This window comes from Elephas maximus, chromosome 10 (genome assembly GCF_024166365.1).
Source record: "Elephas maximus indicus isolate mEleMax1 chromosome 10, mEleMax1 primary haplotype, whole genome shotgun sequence".
In the NCBI taxonomy this organism is placed as follows: Eukaryota; Metazoa; Chordata; class Mammalia; order Proboscidea; family Elephantidae; genus Elephas; species Elephas maximus.
In genome coordinates this window covers 88,684,172-88,699,248 of record NC_064828.1, presented here as the reverse complement: position 1 = coordinate 88,699,248, position 15,077 = coordinate 88,684,172, and the positions used below count along the sequence as shown (strand labels likewise).

General features: G+C 42.7%; 2 protein-coding genes across 4 annotated transcripts in view; one reads left to right on the top strand and one right to left on the bottom strand.

Moving 5' to 3' along the window:
- TGFB3 (transforming growth factor beta 3) overlaps positions 1-12,681 on the top strand; it is a 37,783-nt gene extending 25,102 nt beyond the window's left edge. The window contains exons 6-8 of one of the 2 annotated variants that reach the window (XM_049898670.1): positions 1,508-1,661; positions 2,789-2,933; positions 12,525-12,681. In XM_049898670.1, coding sequence (XP_049754627.1) covers positions 1,508-1,661; positions 2,789-2,933; positions 12,525-12,556 — 331 coding nt within the window. In that variant the 3' untranslated portion in view covers positions 12,557-12,681. Of the gene's footprint in view, positions 1-1,507; positions 1,662-2,788; positions 6,439-12,524 lie in introns of those variants that run through there. The other variant, XM_049898671.1, reaches the window with a different exon arrangement.
- The window catches only part of TTLL5 (tubulin tyrosine ligase like 5), a 333,039-nt gene continuing 324,991 nt past the window's right edge, over positions 7,030-15,077 (bottom strand). For both annotated transcript variants that reach the window (XM_049898665.1, XM_049898667.1), the window contains one exon: positions 7,030-7,670. In XM_049898665.1, coding sequence (XP_049754622.1) covers positions 7,648-7,670 — 23 coding nt within the window. In that variant the 3' untranslated portion in view covers positions 7,030-7,647. The remainder of the gene's footprint in view (positions 7,671-15,077) is intronic.

The window sequence follows — 15,077 nt, the reverse complement described above, 5'->3', positions numbered from 1 at the left end:
CAAGTCTGGTCTTTCTTTTTGAGTTAGAATTTTGTTCTACATTTTTCTCCAGCTCTGTCCGGGACCCTCTATTGTGATCTCTATCAGAACAGTCATTGGTGGTAGCTGGGCACCATATAGTTGTACTGCACTCAGTCTGGTGGAGGCTGTGGCAGATGTGGTCTGTTAGTCCTCTGGACTAATCTTTCCCTAGTATCTTTAGTTTTCTTCATTCTTCCTTGCTCCTGAAGGGGTGAGACCAGTGGAGTATCCTAGATGGCCATTCACAGGCTTTTAAGACCCCAGATGCTACTCACCAAAGTAGAATGTGGAACATTTCCTTTATAAACTATGTTATGCCAATTGAACTAGATGTTCCCCATAGGGGATCTCTTGTCACAATGAGCCTGTAGCAGTAGGGTCAGGGTTGGTCTGGCTACTTAATTATGGCATTGAGAACACAGGCCTTTTCTCTTTTCAATCTACTATGCTGATTGTTTCAGACTCTTGTTTATGGTCACAAGTAACTGCCTGAACTCCAGGTATCTTGTCCATGTTCAAGACAGGAAGAAAGGGGTAGGCAAAGAGCCAGCAGTTTTCTTCCTCCGTCTGTCACTTTTACAAAAAAGAAGTTATCTTTGCCAGAACTTACCCTCACCACCTGCATATATCTCCTTATGTCTGATTGGTCATTATTGGGTCACATGACTGTCCCTACCTGTATGGGAGGCCAGGAAAATGAGTATCTGGCTTTCCAGATTCTGGAGTGGGAGGCTGCAAGGGAGAAGGGGGTTAGAAATTGCTATTGGATAACCAGTAGTGTTTGCCATAGATTCTCCGCTGGAACCCATAAGAAGCCAGATTTTGGCCAATAGCTGCCTTTGGAAGTAACAAGTTCTAGGTCTCAGCAGATACTGCAACAGAGGCTAGATGCCCATGTGGCAAGGGGTATTGTCAAATGGATTTCTGTAGGTAACAGAATTGAAGGGGTCTGATAGTCACATTTGAGCTGATCTGGGAATCATGATTCTAATAGAAACATATTCTTTGTTTTGGTTAGATGGCTTCTAGATTTGGTCTTAAGTAGCCATCTACTATGATTTACAAGGTGCATGAGTTTAGAGTTCATTTCTGGTTAGGTGCCATTGGGAAGGTAACAATAAACTAACTTCACCAAAGCTAAGTTGGCTAGTAACATTTAGTGCTTGGTTTCTCTTTACGTCTTCCTTTTTCTTTTATTCAACCTTTTACAGGAGCTTTTACAGAAGCAAGTGGCCACTTTTGCCTCTTTTCCTTATGCAGCATCTATAGTTACCTACTATGTCCTTGGTATCCTAGTCTTCAACATAGGAAGAGGCCTTTATGGTTTCTTCAGCCCTGTCCACTTGAACCTGGGATTCCATTGATACAGCCACCTCTGCTGATGGCTGGGAAGGACTCCAAGTACAAATACGGGGGCCATTTGTGAAGTTCTGTGTATTGGTGGTTTTCTTTTAGGTTTATTTTCTATAAATGTTTTTTGTTGTAGCAACTTGGAGGAGAACTGCTGTGTGCGCCCTCTCTACATTGACTTCCGACAGGACCTGGGCTGGAAATGGGTCCATGAACCTAAGGGCTACTACGCAAACTTCTGCTCAGGCCCTTGCCCATACCTCCGCAGTACAGACACAACCCACAGCACGGTATGGAGCAGGGCTCGTGCCATGTGGGGCACTAGGCCTGGGCCAACCAGGGCACTGATTAGAAGAATGAATGGAGGACTGAATGCTAAATGAGTCAATGATATTCTGGAGTGAGTAAAATCCCTCTGGTCTTGGCACCCTGGCTCAACTCCACTTGGTCACTTTCTTCCCTTTCAAATTCCTTCCATAGTTTCAGCCAGACTTTACTTGCTTCGTGTAAAGCTTTTGTACCACAGAAATTAATTGGCTATCACAGGCCAGCCCAGATGTACCTATATGTCAGAGGTATGTGTACGTGGTTGGCAAGGGATGTTGAGGTAGAAAGGCTTCCTCCATTAATTTGGGAAGCTGGATAATTCTAGCTTCTTGAATTTAGAAAGTTATTCTGAAAGACAATACAAAGCATGTAAAAATAATCTGAAACACTAGTACGAGAAAGTCAGAGAGACAGACAAGGAGGGCCAGGCAGTCTGCAACTAGCTTGTCTTTCCCTCAAGGGAAATAAAAAATAGGGCAAGAGTTTGTGAAGCATATTCCTTATAGCTCATTAGTAGTACACCCTGTCTAGGGCCCCACACTCTGGCACTTACTAAATAACCCAAGGCAATGTTTGGCAGGAACATTTCTCACCAAAATGATCAGTTGCAGTCAGGAAGACCAATACAGGAGTGTTTTCTTAATAGCTAAGAGAATCCCTGGATGGTGCAAATGGTTACATGCTCAGCTACTAACCGAAAGGCTGGCGCCTCTGATCTACTTCTGAAAGATCACAACCATGGAAAACCCTTTGGAAACCACATCTACTCTGACACACGTGGGGTCACCATGAGCCTTTTTTTTTTTTTTTTTTTTTTGAGAATAAAAGAAATCGTTATCACTTTAAGGTCCCCAATAACTGTTACGTGCTTAAACTTATAGCCCTCAAATAAGTGCACATGTTCTGCATTCTGCCTTTGTGGATGGACAGCAACTAGTCCAACAGTGTTCCAACAATTACTCTTAAGTAGCACCAGTGACCATTCTACCACTTGCTCAGTCTCTGGAGCAGCCAGCCCCTAGAACTTGTAGAATTCCTGGGCTCCAAGGGGCTTGGTTTTCCAACCTCTAAATGATGTCTCCCTTCCCAGGTGCTGGGACTGTACAACACCCTCAATCCTGAAGCATCTGCCTCACCTTGTTGTGTGCCCCAGGACCTGGAGCCCCTGACCATCCTGTACTATGTCGGGAGGACCCCCAAGGTGGAGCAGCTCTCCAACATGGTGGTCAAGTCCTGTAAGTGTAGCTGAGATGCCACCTGCGACATAGAGAGAGGGAGAGAGAACTGCCACTGCCCGACTGCCCGCTCCTCGGGAAACACAAAAGCAACAGACCTCACCTGGAGGCCTGGAGCCCCCAACCTTCGGCTCCAGGCAAATGGCTGAGTTGGAGGTTCCCTTTTGGGACATTTCTCTTTCTTGTTGGCTCTGAGAATCACTGTGGTAAAGAAAGTGTGGGTTTGGTTAGGGGAAGGCCGAACTCTTCAGAACACACAGATTTTCTGTGATGTAGACAGAATTGATGGGGACAGAGGAAGAGGGATGGAAGTGGACACGTCGTACAGCAATGGGATTTGGGATATCCTAGGGAATAGAAAGGGCAGAAAATGGCTGGGACAGGGACAGACTTGAAGACACTTCTGATCTGAGGTCAGATTTGCTCATCACTGCACCAAATCTGCTCTAGGGAATCTGGATTATGTTATACAAAGCAAGCATTCTTCTTCAGACAGGTTACCAAGACTAAGTCCCAGAATTGTATCTCGTACTACCTGGAATTAAGGACAAACCTGTTCTTTTTGCAAATTGCCCTCTCTACATCAATCAGCATCATGGGTCATTACAGAGAGCAAGTCCAGGTAATGTAGTTCTCGGGCCTTCTACTCTGTTGGGTCCTGTGGATATGCTGAACTCAGAAGCAGAGGGTGGGAGTTAACCCTCTCCTGACTGGCCTCTGGATCCCTCCTCTCGCCTTCTTCCTCAATTGTATTTCCCCTTGGACATTTGGCTAGACACCTTCCAGGTCAAGTTGCACATATTGGGATTGTGGGTCTGTGCAACCTCGGGGCATTATGGTCTCCCCCTCCTACCCCTCAAGACCCTGTGTTTCTTTGGTGTCCCTGGAAGCAGGTGCTACATGTGAGGCATTCGGGGAAGCTGCATGTGTGGCACACACTGACTTGGCCCCAGATGCATAGACTGAGGTATAAAGACAAATATAAATATTACTCTCAAAATCTTTGTATAAATAAATATTTTTGGGGAATCTTGAATCATTTCATCTTCTGGAAGATTGTTTCTAGAGCAGTAAAAGCCTTATTCTAAGGTAAAGTCTAACTCAGTAAATATCCTTGATTACCCTTTCCTTACTGTGGGTCCAGTTCTACTAATCAGAGATAACTGGAATCTGGGCAGAGAATTTCTCAAACATTCAATACATTGCTTAGTGTGAATACCCTGGGCAGACTCAGATGCCTTCTGCCATCTGGGAAGATTACACTATGGCTCATGCTCCCTTCCTTCCTGCAGGGTGTATTATTCTCAGACACACATAGGCAGTTCCTCAGATTTGCAGAAAATATACGAATCTGGTAACTGTGAGCATCATCCTTTGGTGGGAACTCTGGCATATGGACATGTGTTAGTTTGTACATTCACTAGGATGTTAGCAACAACACCATTTTTAAAAATCTCATCCAACTCCCCAAGTCAGCTGAGAACAGAGAAAATGTCTGTGACAAATGGACTAAGAATATGAGGTAAATTCTGTTATTAGGTTAAACCTCAAGAGCTAACCAGGAACTCCTTATTCAGAGTCTGGGCCTCTCATCAGGAGGACTCTAGGGAGCAAAAGAATAAGGGCAAGAAAAGCACAATTCCATAGTTCCCTTTTGAGATCATCCATCCCAGAGCAGCAATGCGGATTTCTATGGTGGAATTCACATCCACCTGAAGCAAGCATCTCCAGTGAGTAGAGAGAGATGTATCATCTAGCGGCTCCTAAAAACGTGCCTCTATTGAGATCACTCTACCACTGGAAAAAAAGTCCATCCGAAGCTAAAATTTGTAGGTTGAAGGCTATGTACATGCTTGTGTGTGTGTGTGTGTGTGTGTGTGTGTGTGCGTGCGCGTGCGTGCAGGTATGTGGACAGCTTGTTCCTTTCGGAGTTTTCCCAGATTGAACTCTGGAGTTTGGTCACCGAGACTTGTTTCCTGCTTTGCCAATGCCCAGCCAATTCTAAGGATTTCCCCCTCAGCCTCTATACCATATGGCACCCATTTACTTCCACTTGTACTTCAGGGGATCACGTCCCTGCTTTAAAATCATGGCTCGTGAGCTTGTGCTTTATCACCCAAGGGAGCCAGCCGGTGAGAGAGGGGATGCAGTGTGCCTGGTACCATAGTCATGGGCCATTGCTATCCCAAGTTTCAGCGTCTATCCACTGTGGCAGCCATTCTCAAATTTCAGTGGGCATGAGAATCACCCAAGCGTTTATTATAAATGTAGAATTTCAGGGTGCAGCTCTAGAGATGTCTTCAGGGCTGGTGTAGGGTCCAGGTTGCCTAAAAGCTACATTTTGAGGAGCACTGCATTACACCTCACATAGTTGGTCCTTACTTGAGGCTTCATTTAGGAAGAGGGAAATATTCTTCCTGGCCCTAGGATAATACATCTCCCATAATCAACTTCAAAGTGCATCCCTCAAACACTGGCCTATGGTTCATCCTAATGAACCAAGGCAACTAGATGTGCTTCCTGCGGGATCCCAAAGAAAACAGAACACACTCTGATTCCAAATGTTCTTTTTATGGAAGAGCTCTACTCTTAATCAGCAGATACAAATATGGGAAGGGATCTGGAGCCCAGTCTCCCCATTCTATACATCACGTAGAGGCACTACAGAACCTTAAACCATTGTCTGTCCGTCAAAAATACACGCTTGTTAGCTTGTTATGGGGGGTGGGAAGGAGTCCTGGTGGTGCAGAGGTTAGGTGCTTGGCTGCTAACTGAAAGGTGAGTGCTTCAAACCCACCAATGGCTCCACGGGAGAAAGATCTGGCAATCTGTTCCTGTAAAGATTACAGCCTAGGAAACCCTATGGGGCCGTTCTACTCTGTCCTCTAGGGTTGCTATGAGTCAAAATCAACATGATGGCAGCAGGTATGAGGGAGGGTAAAAAGAGATATTGGAAATGACACTTGCTACTGGAAGAAGGATTGTGTGATCAGTCTGGTTTATTACCAAGAAAAGGCCAGTGACAGTAAAGATGACTTGAAAGCACTTGGGTAAATGAAGGGAGAGATCTGGAATCTGGTCTTAGCATCTGAGTAGCACATGGTGAATGCAGTGGGAAATTTTCTTGAGGATTCAGTTCTAATTGGTTAATGGGTAATTCCAAGCACTTTAATTGGGCTAAACGTTCTTTTACTGGGCTCATACCCTTTATCCCTTTTCATAAGGTCCATATGGTGAGTCTCCCCAAATCCCTTCTTTCCCAATTCTACTCATCAGCAGGGGACTTATGAAGGAATTCTACTTTGTTTCCTAACTAATTCACAACCAAATGAGCAAATAGCTAAGATGGTTCTCAAACTACTATCCAGAAGTCCTAAGAGCTTCTGGAATACATTCTTTCCTTTCCTGCAAACAACAGACCTCATCCCTCATAAGCAAATAAATGCTTCAATGTACCCAAATCTTTGTTTTCATTCACTATGAAGGTAATAAAGTCCCTTTTCTCTCTGCCTTTTTGGGTGTCATTTTTCTTTTAGGATTTCAACTCTGAGTCTATAACATCTTGTTGTGAAATAGAAACCCCGGACTCTGGGTTCTCATCCGATAACTCCTCAAAGCAGCGAAGTCAGTCCTTCAGTGGGCCCTGAGGCTCAACTTTTCAACCTTTTCTCTAGCAGAAGCCAGAGAAGACCTGGGAAAGATGAGGAACCAAGAGAGCAGAGGTTCAGGCAGAGACCAATCAGGGGGCAGAACTACATTATTCTGATCAACCATTTAGGGAAACGATGTGCAACTGGACAGAGTTGCACATGCCCCCCCAGAGGAAGACCTGTGGGCACGCCTGCCTGCTGTGGCCTTGTAATGGAGACATTTAAATGTCCCAGCTTCCCAGGTATGGGGGCTGCCCTTGGGGAATAGCCTGGACCCACAATCTGTTAAAATGTAAACATAAAACATCTCTTCATAGCTCACATTTTTAAAATGAAGTTTAAAAAAATGCCCAGCATGGAAATAAAATGAAAAGTCGATCCATCCCATTTCCCTCTTGCTTCCCTCTTACTGATTGTTGGGAAATTAGTAAATGGAAAAAAGAAAATAAAAATAGAATTACTTTATTAATCTTAGAAACCAGTAATTCCAAAGGTCGCCTTGACCCTGCTCACGTGGGCTGCAGCACAGGGGCTTTCCTCCACTCTCTGTGGAGTATGCCCCTTTTTTGATAGAGGCTCCCCCTCTCCGCAGACCCTTTGGAAAAGGATGAAGAACTTTGGTTGAAAATGATGTTGGGGTACAAAATAGAGCTTAACACTGCAATCTGGAAAAGATGAGGAAGCAAAATGCAAATAGCCAAAGAGCCTCTTTTATATCATCTCTGTGCGGTAGCAGGAGAGGGACAGAGAGAAGACCTAAGCAGCGTGGGGGGAGGGGGGAGGAATAAAAGGGAAGGTAAAAGATACATGTATACTCTGGCAGGGTGCTGCATCAGTTGAATGTCCCCACTGCCAAGTTCCATCAGAACCCAGCTGATCTGTTTTCCTGTCATCCCAGTAAAGGTCTGGATTGGCAACTATCCACTACCACTTCTGCTTGAAGGCTCTGGGGACTCTGAGGCAGCAAAAATATACTACGGCGCCCTCGAAGCACTGGTGGATGCTTCACCCTCAGTCACACGCTCAGGAGTAGTGAACGTAGGTCCTTCCTCCGTGTGTGCGGTTCATCTTTTAGTGTGAGCCGGATCTGAAAAGACAAAGTCAACCACTAAGCGACTGAAATGAGAGCGTGGGCCTGACTTGTGTACAGCAATGTCTGGTTTATTTAACATCACTGAAGAAGGAAGGAGTGGTAGCCCAAAAAAATGAAGTTCACCTCGACTACGAAACTTTCTATTTTAACCACTTTTGTTAGAAACCATTCTAAAGCAGCTCATTCCCCTGCTGCTGCTTTTTTTTAATGCAGTTCTCTTAGTTTCTTTTTTCTCTTTCCTGGATAAAAACACTTTATCCCATTTGATTCGTCAATAGAAGATGCTAAACATGTTCATCTTTTCTAGAAACTCAGGGTCACCATTATTGACATTCGTTATCGAACTGCAATGGAAAAATGGTTCTATATATGCTTTTGGATTTTTCTAAATCTTCCCTCAATGTCGGGCTGTCAGATAATACTTTGCCTTCTACCTTCGGCCCCCACAATACACACCTACACACCCACAATGCAGTTCAAGAAAAAGAACATTACCATTAACCTTGAATCTCCGTGAGACCCTCCCTTTGCTTCCCATTTCCACTATCCTGAATTTTGTGTTTATCCTTGTTTGCTTTTTAAAAATAAATTTGCCTACATCCCTAAATAATATATTGTTTAGTTTCATGTGGTTTTGAATTTCATAGTACTGTGTGACTATTCTCATATGTGATCTCAGTATACCATTGGAAGAGTTTCTCTAGGTACACAGGTAGGAGTGGAATTGCTGGGTCTTCAATCTCTCTATGTAATGACAAATTATTCTCCAAAGTAGGTGTACCTTTCACACTCCTTCTGGCAGTGGATAAGCTTCCCCTACATCTCCACATTCTCAAGTACTGCCCGAGTTTTAACATTTTGCCAATCAAGTGAGCGTACAATGGTATCCTGCTGTGGTTTTAATGAGCAGTTGAATGAGGCTGAGCACTTTTCAAGACTCTGTTGGGCATACATGCTTCCTCTTCTGTGAAATGCCTGGACGTGCCTTTTGCCTATTTTCCTACTGAGTTGTTTACTATTATTCTAACAGCTTTATTGAGGTATAATTCATATACCATACAATCTACCCGTTGAAAGTGTACAATTCAGTGGCTTTAGTACATTCAGAGTTGTGCAGCCATCACCAAAATCAATTTTAGAACATTTTCATTATCCGAAAAGAAATCCCAAACCTCTTAGCCATCACTACCAATCTCCCCATTCCCCCGACACTTGGTAACAACCACTAATCTACTTTCTGTCTCTATAGATTTGCCTATTCTGGCCATTTCATATACATGGAATCATACAATATGTGGTCCTTTGTGACTGGCTTGTATCACTTAACATAATGCTTTCAAGGTTCATCCATATTGTAGCAGCTGTCAGTATTCCAGTCCTTTTTATAGCTGAATTATTTTCTGTTGTGAGAATATACCACATTTTATTTATACACTCATCAGTTGATAGGCATCTGAGTTGTTTCCATGTCTTGGCTATTATGAATAATGTGGCTGTAAACACTCATGTGCAAGTTTTTCTGTGGACATGTTTTCATTTCTCTTGGGTACACAGCTAGGAGTGGAATTGTTGGGTCATACAGTAACTCTGGAAACCCTGGTGGCGTAGTGGTTAAGTGCTATGGCTGCTAACCAAAGGGTCGGCAGTTTGAATCCGCCAGGCGCTCCTTGGAAACTCTACGGGGCAGTTCTACTCTGTCCTATAGGGTCACTATGAGTCGGAATCAACTCGACGGCACTGAGTTTGGTTTTGGTTTTTATAGTAACTCTATGTTTAATATGAGGAACTGACAAAACTTCTCTACGGTGGCTCCATCATTTTACATTCCCACCAACAATGTATGGGGGTTCCAATTTCATCACATCCTTGCCAGCACTCATTATTATTATTTTCAGTCATCCTAATGGGTATGAAGTGGTATCTTTTGTTCTGATTTGCATTTCCCTAATGATTAATGATGCTCAGCATCTTTTCACGCACTTATTGGCCATTTGTACCACTTTTTGGAGAAGTGTCTATTCAGATCCTTTGCCCATTTTTAAACAGGGTTGTCTTTTTTATTGCTGAGTTGTAAAAGTTCTTTATATATTCCAGAAAGAAGTCCCTTCTCAGATATATGCTTTGCAAAAAAATATCCCCCATTCTGTGAGTTGTTGTTTTACTTTTTTGACGGTGCCCTTTGAAACACAAAATTTTAAAATTTTGATGTCCATTTTATCTAATTTTTCTTTTGTTGCTTATGCTCTTTGTATCATATCTATGTAACTGTTAATTTTTAGAGGTTCTTTGCTTAATATCTCAATAATAATTTTTTTGGTTCTGTATGCTACAGGCATCTTGTAGCTTGTCTTTTTCATTCTATGGTATGCTTTTAATATCTTTTTCTTTGTTTTTAGTATTCGAGAGTTTTAGTACAATGTGTCCAGCTATCAATTTTTTTGTCATTTACTGGAATTCACTGAATTAGTTCTAGAAAATTTTTAGCCACTATCTCTTCAAATATTGTCCCTTTTCTGTTTTTTCTTTCTCTGCTGCACACCATATATTTTATTTAAATCCATCTTCAAGTTCATTAAATCTCTCTTTAGCTGGGTCTAACCTTCAGTTAAACTCATCCATTGATTTTTTTAAAAAAATTTTAAGAACTATATTTTTTCAATTCTAAAAGTCTCATTTAGTTATTTTTCAAATGTGGTTGGTTGTAATTTTCATCTGTTAGTCTTACTTATTATATTTTCACTCCCTCCCTTCATTTCTCTAAACATATCAGAAAGTTTATTTTGTACTGTTTGATAATTTCAAGATGTTAGTCTTTGCCAGTCCAATACTGTTATCTGTTGTTTTTTCCTCATGGTGCCATGTTTCCTTATTTGTTCTGTGATTTTAATCTGGAACTTCACATTTCTTGGAACTTTATCTGTTGGAATTATTTGAGGCTTATGTTGAAGGAGTCATCCAGAGAGGATTTACTTAGGACTACCTTAAACTAATTTCGAGTCTTAGGTTTTTCGGGCCACCCAGGGAATGTGAATTCATGCCCAAGCTTACATGAGGGCCAGCTTGTGGTTATAAATTATTAGCGGAGATTCATTTACTCTACCCCACCCAGCACCAAGGTTTAAGACAGACATTTTTCTTTATAGTGCCTGAGGGGATGGAGGTAGGATGGGAGGGGACGGTATATTTCTAGTTCACCTTTATATGGAGAATATAGCCCTCTGGGATTCCATCTTTCTGTGAAGGGTCTCCTGTTAGATCCCCACTTTGGGATTTGCTTGTTGTCCCATAAACCCTGCTATGATTTTGGTCCAGAGTACTTTTAACCTCATTCCTGCTTGGTGATCCAATGATGGGGCATCAACCATAAGAGTGAGACATGTATATAGGACAACAATGTTACTGCATTGTTTCCCTCACTGCCTCTGTGGCCATGATCACAGCCCTGCTCTTTATTTGTAGAACTCTTAAAAAACCAGCTATTGAAGCTAACCCATCCTCTTTTTCACTTTGATGTCCTGGCCTGGGAATTTTTTTTTTGTTAAATGTCTATGGATGTCTTATTTACCTAGTGCTACTATTTTTTTTTACTACAACAGAAATGCCGCAAGTGGATGGCTTAATAATCAGAAATTTATTTTCTTACACTTTAGGAGGCTAGAAGTCTGAATTTAGGGTGCCAGCTCCAGGGGAAAGCTCTCTCCTCTCTCTGTTGGCTCTGGGGGAAGGTCCTTGTCATCAATCTTACCCTGGTCTAGGAGCTTTTCAGGGCAGGGACCCTAGGTCGAAAGGACATGCTTTTCTCCTGGTTCTTCTTGCTTCATGGTAATGAGGTCCCTCTCCTCTCTGCTCACTTCTCTCTTTTGTATCTTGAAAGAGTTCACTCAAGATACAACCTAATCCTGTAGATTGTGTCCTGCTCATTAACACAACCAACAGTTCACTCTCCAAATGCATCATAACCGCAGACATAGAGGCTAGGATTTACAACACATGGGACAATTACATGAGTTCACAAAACGGAGGACAACCACACACTACTGGGAATCATGGCCTAGCCAAGTTGACGTACATTTTTGGAGGTCACCATTCAATCCATGACATTGGATCATACTGTGTATTTATACACTCACTTGGCATTTATCAAATAAATAAAGCCACATCTTATTCGGTTAGTTATAAAGTCAATAAGCAACACAAACATAAAATAGCATCAAAATCACCCTTAAAAACCTCAAAGCTCCTGTAAATTATAGTACACTGATTTGACAGCTATCAGTTTTCCTCCAGCCTCAAGAGAGACTGCTGTTCTTCAGTTAGCACCAGATTAAAGTACCCGGCTTGTGTTTAAGGCCTCAGTGAATGACACATGTATATTTTTAAATGCTGTGATCAATGTTTGCCAGGGTAAGACACACTATGAGAGGCTCTTGGGAATGGAGAACTACTGCGGGAACAGCAGATTTGCATTTCATGCTCATTGAGGCATAAGTTCCCTGAGAGTAATGATGGATAGACTCACCCAAACTATCTAAATTATTCTTTCTTTCACTTTTTTTCGGGGGGGGGGGAGGGGCACAACTTCATTGCCTCGCATGCATGTACCACTTCTTTCCCCTGCTAAGCTCTTGTGTGTGCACAGATCATGTCTTACAAACTTTCAAATGATGCAGAGCACCCAGCATTTGGAATGTAAACAGGCACATGTGAACGACTCAGTAAATATGTGATCAGCTGATGTGGGAAATGATCGATAGCAGTGATACCCCTATGGGTAGCACAAGACTTCAGGTAACGATACAAACTCTGCGAGAGGCCCGTGTGATAAGCAGCAATTCCCATTTCTTTTAGGCCGGCGTTCCTGCCACCCATCAGCTGTCTGAAGAAAAGAGATGCAAATTTTCAGTGAACTCCTCTGAATCAGAGTTTTCCTGTTCAGAAAAGACAGCCTTCATCAGGACTTCCTTGCCAGTAAAGAAGGCACAGACCTCAAACAATATGAACATATAATTGGATCTCTTTCTCTTTCTCCAAGGCCTGAAGTGAATAAGAAAAATAAAATAAAAAACTTAATTTTTAAAACTTCCTAAATATAGAGATTTTATAAATTGTGCCTCTTATATTTGTCCCTAAGCCTTGTCCAACTGATCAGGAATGCTCTGGTGTCTTCTGGCAATATTCTAGTTTGATAAGAAAAGAACTGAAACAATCAATTTATTTTTAACTTGAGTGACATTCACAGCAAGGGACAGCTGGGATGTAACGGCCAACCTGCTGCCCCTCACCTTCCTGGGCACAGCTCCAGTATGCAGGAATGAATAACACAGGCACAAGAGCATCAGATCCATTTCATGAAACCCTGCCTGGGTGACACAAAGGCGCTGGGCACAGCTGCAAGGGGTTTGTTCAGAGCAAAGGCAGCCAACCCCTGAGTAACTGAAATGCAGCCAAGTGGGAGAAGCGAGCTGGCTGACCACAGCAGCACCCCTGAGCTCTGATGCCCTCCCAGAAATCCTTCTTAATTTCTAATGCACAATGTCCACATTTGGTTCCATTAATACACGCTAAAATCAACATGGGAAACCCTGGTGGCATAATGGCTAAGTGCTACGGCTGTTAACCCAAAGCTGGGAGTTCAAATCCACCAGGCACTCCTTGGAAACTCTATGGGGCAGTTTTACTCTGAATCGACTTGACGGCAATCGATTTTGGTAAAACCAACATGAGCTCAAGTGTCCATCCAGGGAAGAAGGTTTACTTCCTTATTTGCAAATGAGTAAATGCTGAACACTTTAATAAGATGCTATTTTAAGGAACTGTACTGTAAAGAACTAAAGTCATTTATACAATAAGTCTAATTTTCCTCCGAAGAAAAATATACATAACTCTTTTCTGAAAATATCTTTTTGCAAACCTGTAAAAACTATGTTTCCTTTATTATGGTTCGTTTTCTTATTACAACAAACCAATAAGATGGGCATGATAAATGTATACCATGGAATAGAGACTCCCTGATGTAGGGAGGGATTTTGTCTGGTCCAGAAGAAAAATTTCTAGTTTGATAAAAATTCAGTCTCATTTTGACAGAAAAGGCCACATAAACCAGAGACACAGCAGCCTGAGACCAGAAGAGCTAGATGGTGCCTGGCTACAACCGATGCCTGCCCTGACAGGGAACACAACAGAGAACCCCTGAAGGAGCAGGAGAGCAGGGGGATGCAGACCCCAAATTCTCGTAAAAAGACCAGACTTAATGGTCTGAGACTGGAAGGACCCCGCTGGTCATGGCCCCCAGACCTTCTGTTGGCCCAGGACAGGGTCCATTCCCAAAGCCAACTCTTCAGACAGGGATTGGACTGGACAATGGGTTGGAGAGGGATGCTGGTGAGGAGTTTCTTGGATCAGGTGGACACTTGAGTCTATGTTGGCATCTCCTCCCTGGAGGGGAGATGAGAAGGTGGAGGGGGTTAGAAGCTGGCGAAAATGGACATGAAAAGAGAGAGTGGAAGGAGGGAGCGGGTTGTCTCATTAGGGGGAGAGCAATTGGGAGTATGTAGCAAGGTGTATATAAGTTTTTGTGTGAGAGACTGACTTGATTTGTAGACTTTCACTTAGTACACAAAAAAAATTAAAAAAAAAATTCAGTCTCGTTTCTTCTATAGTGGAAGGAGCATTAGTGAGTCAAAAAGGGTGCTGGATACCAGTTATTTGCATGAAGATCAGGAGAGCAGCAGATTTTCAATTGTTCAAGGAAGGTAAAAAGTAAGTGACCAGTGATTTTGAATTTTTTTTTGACTGCAACACACAGTAAAAAATACATCTTATATCGTCAATGAACATACACATATATATAATTATGACTTAATAAAAGTCTCATAAAACAAATATTTACCTTTACTGTAGGACTCTGGTATTTTTCTTTATGGAGCCCCTGGGTGGCACAAAAGTTAAACACTTGACTAACAGCTGAGAGATTGGTGGTTCAAACCCACCCAGACGCACACTGGAAGACAGGCCTGTCGACTGGCTTCTGAAAGGTCACAGCCTTGAAAACTCTATGCAGCAGTTCTACTCTGCACACACAGGGTTGTCATGCGTCGGAATCAATTCAACAGAGGCAACAACAACAACGAATTTTCCTTTCTATTCCAACTACTCCATGGGGGATGGGGTGGAGGGAGGGATAATGATGGCCGTACCCAGGGAGGTGCTAGTGAATGTTTAACAGCTGGCTCTCCACCATGAAACAAACAAGCAAATCCCCAATCCCGATTTCAAGGAAACAACATGAAGTTACTGAAGGCAGAGCTGGAAGAGACAGGCACCACCAGCTCTCACAAGCCTGATTGTGACCCACTAAACTATCCTACAGGGTCGCTATGAGTCGGAATCGACTCGACGGCA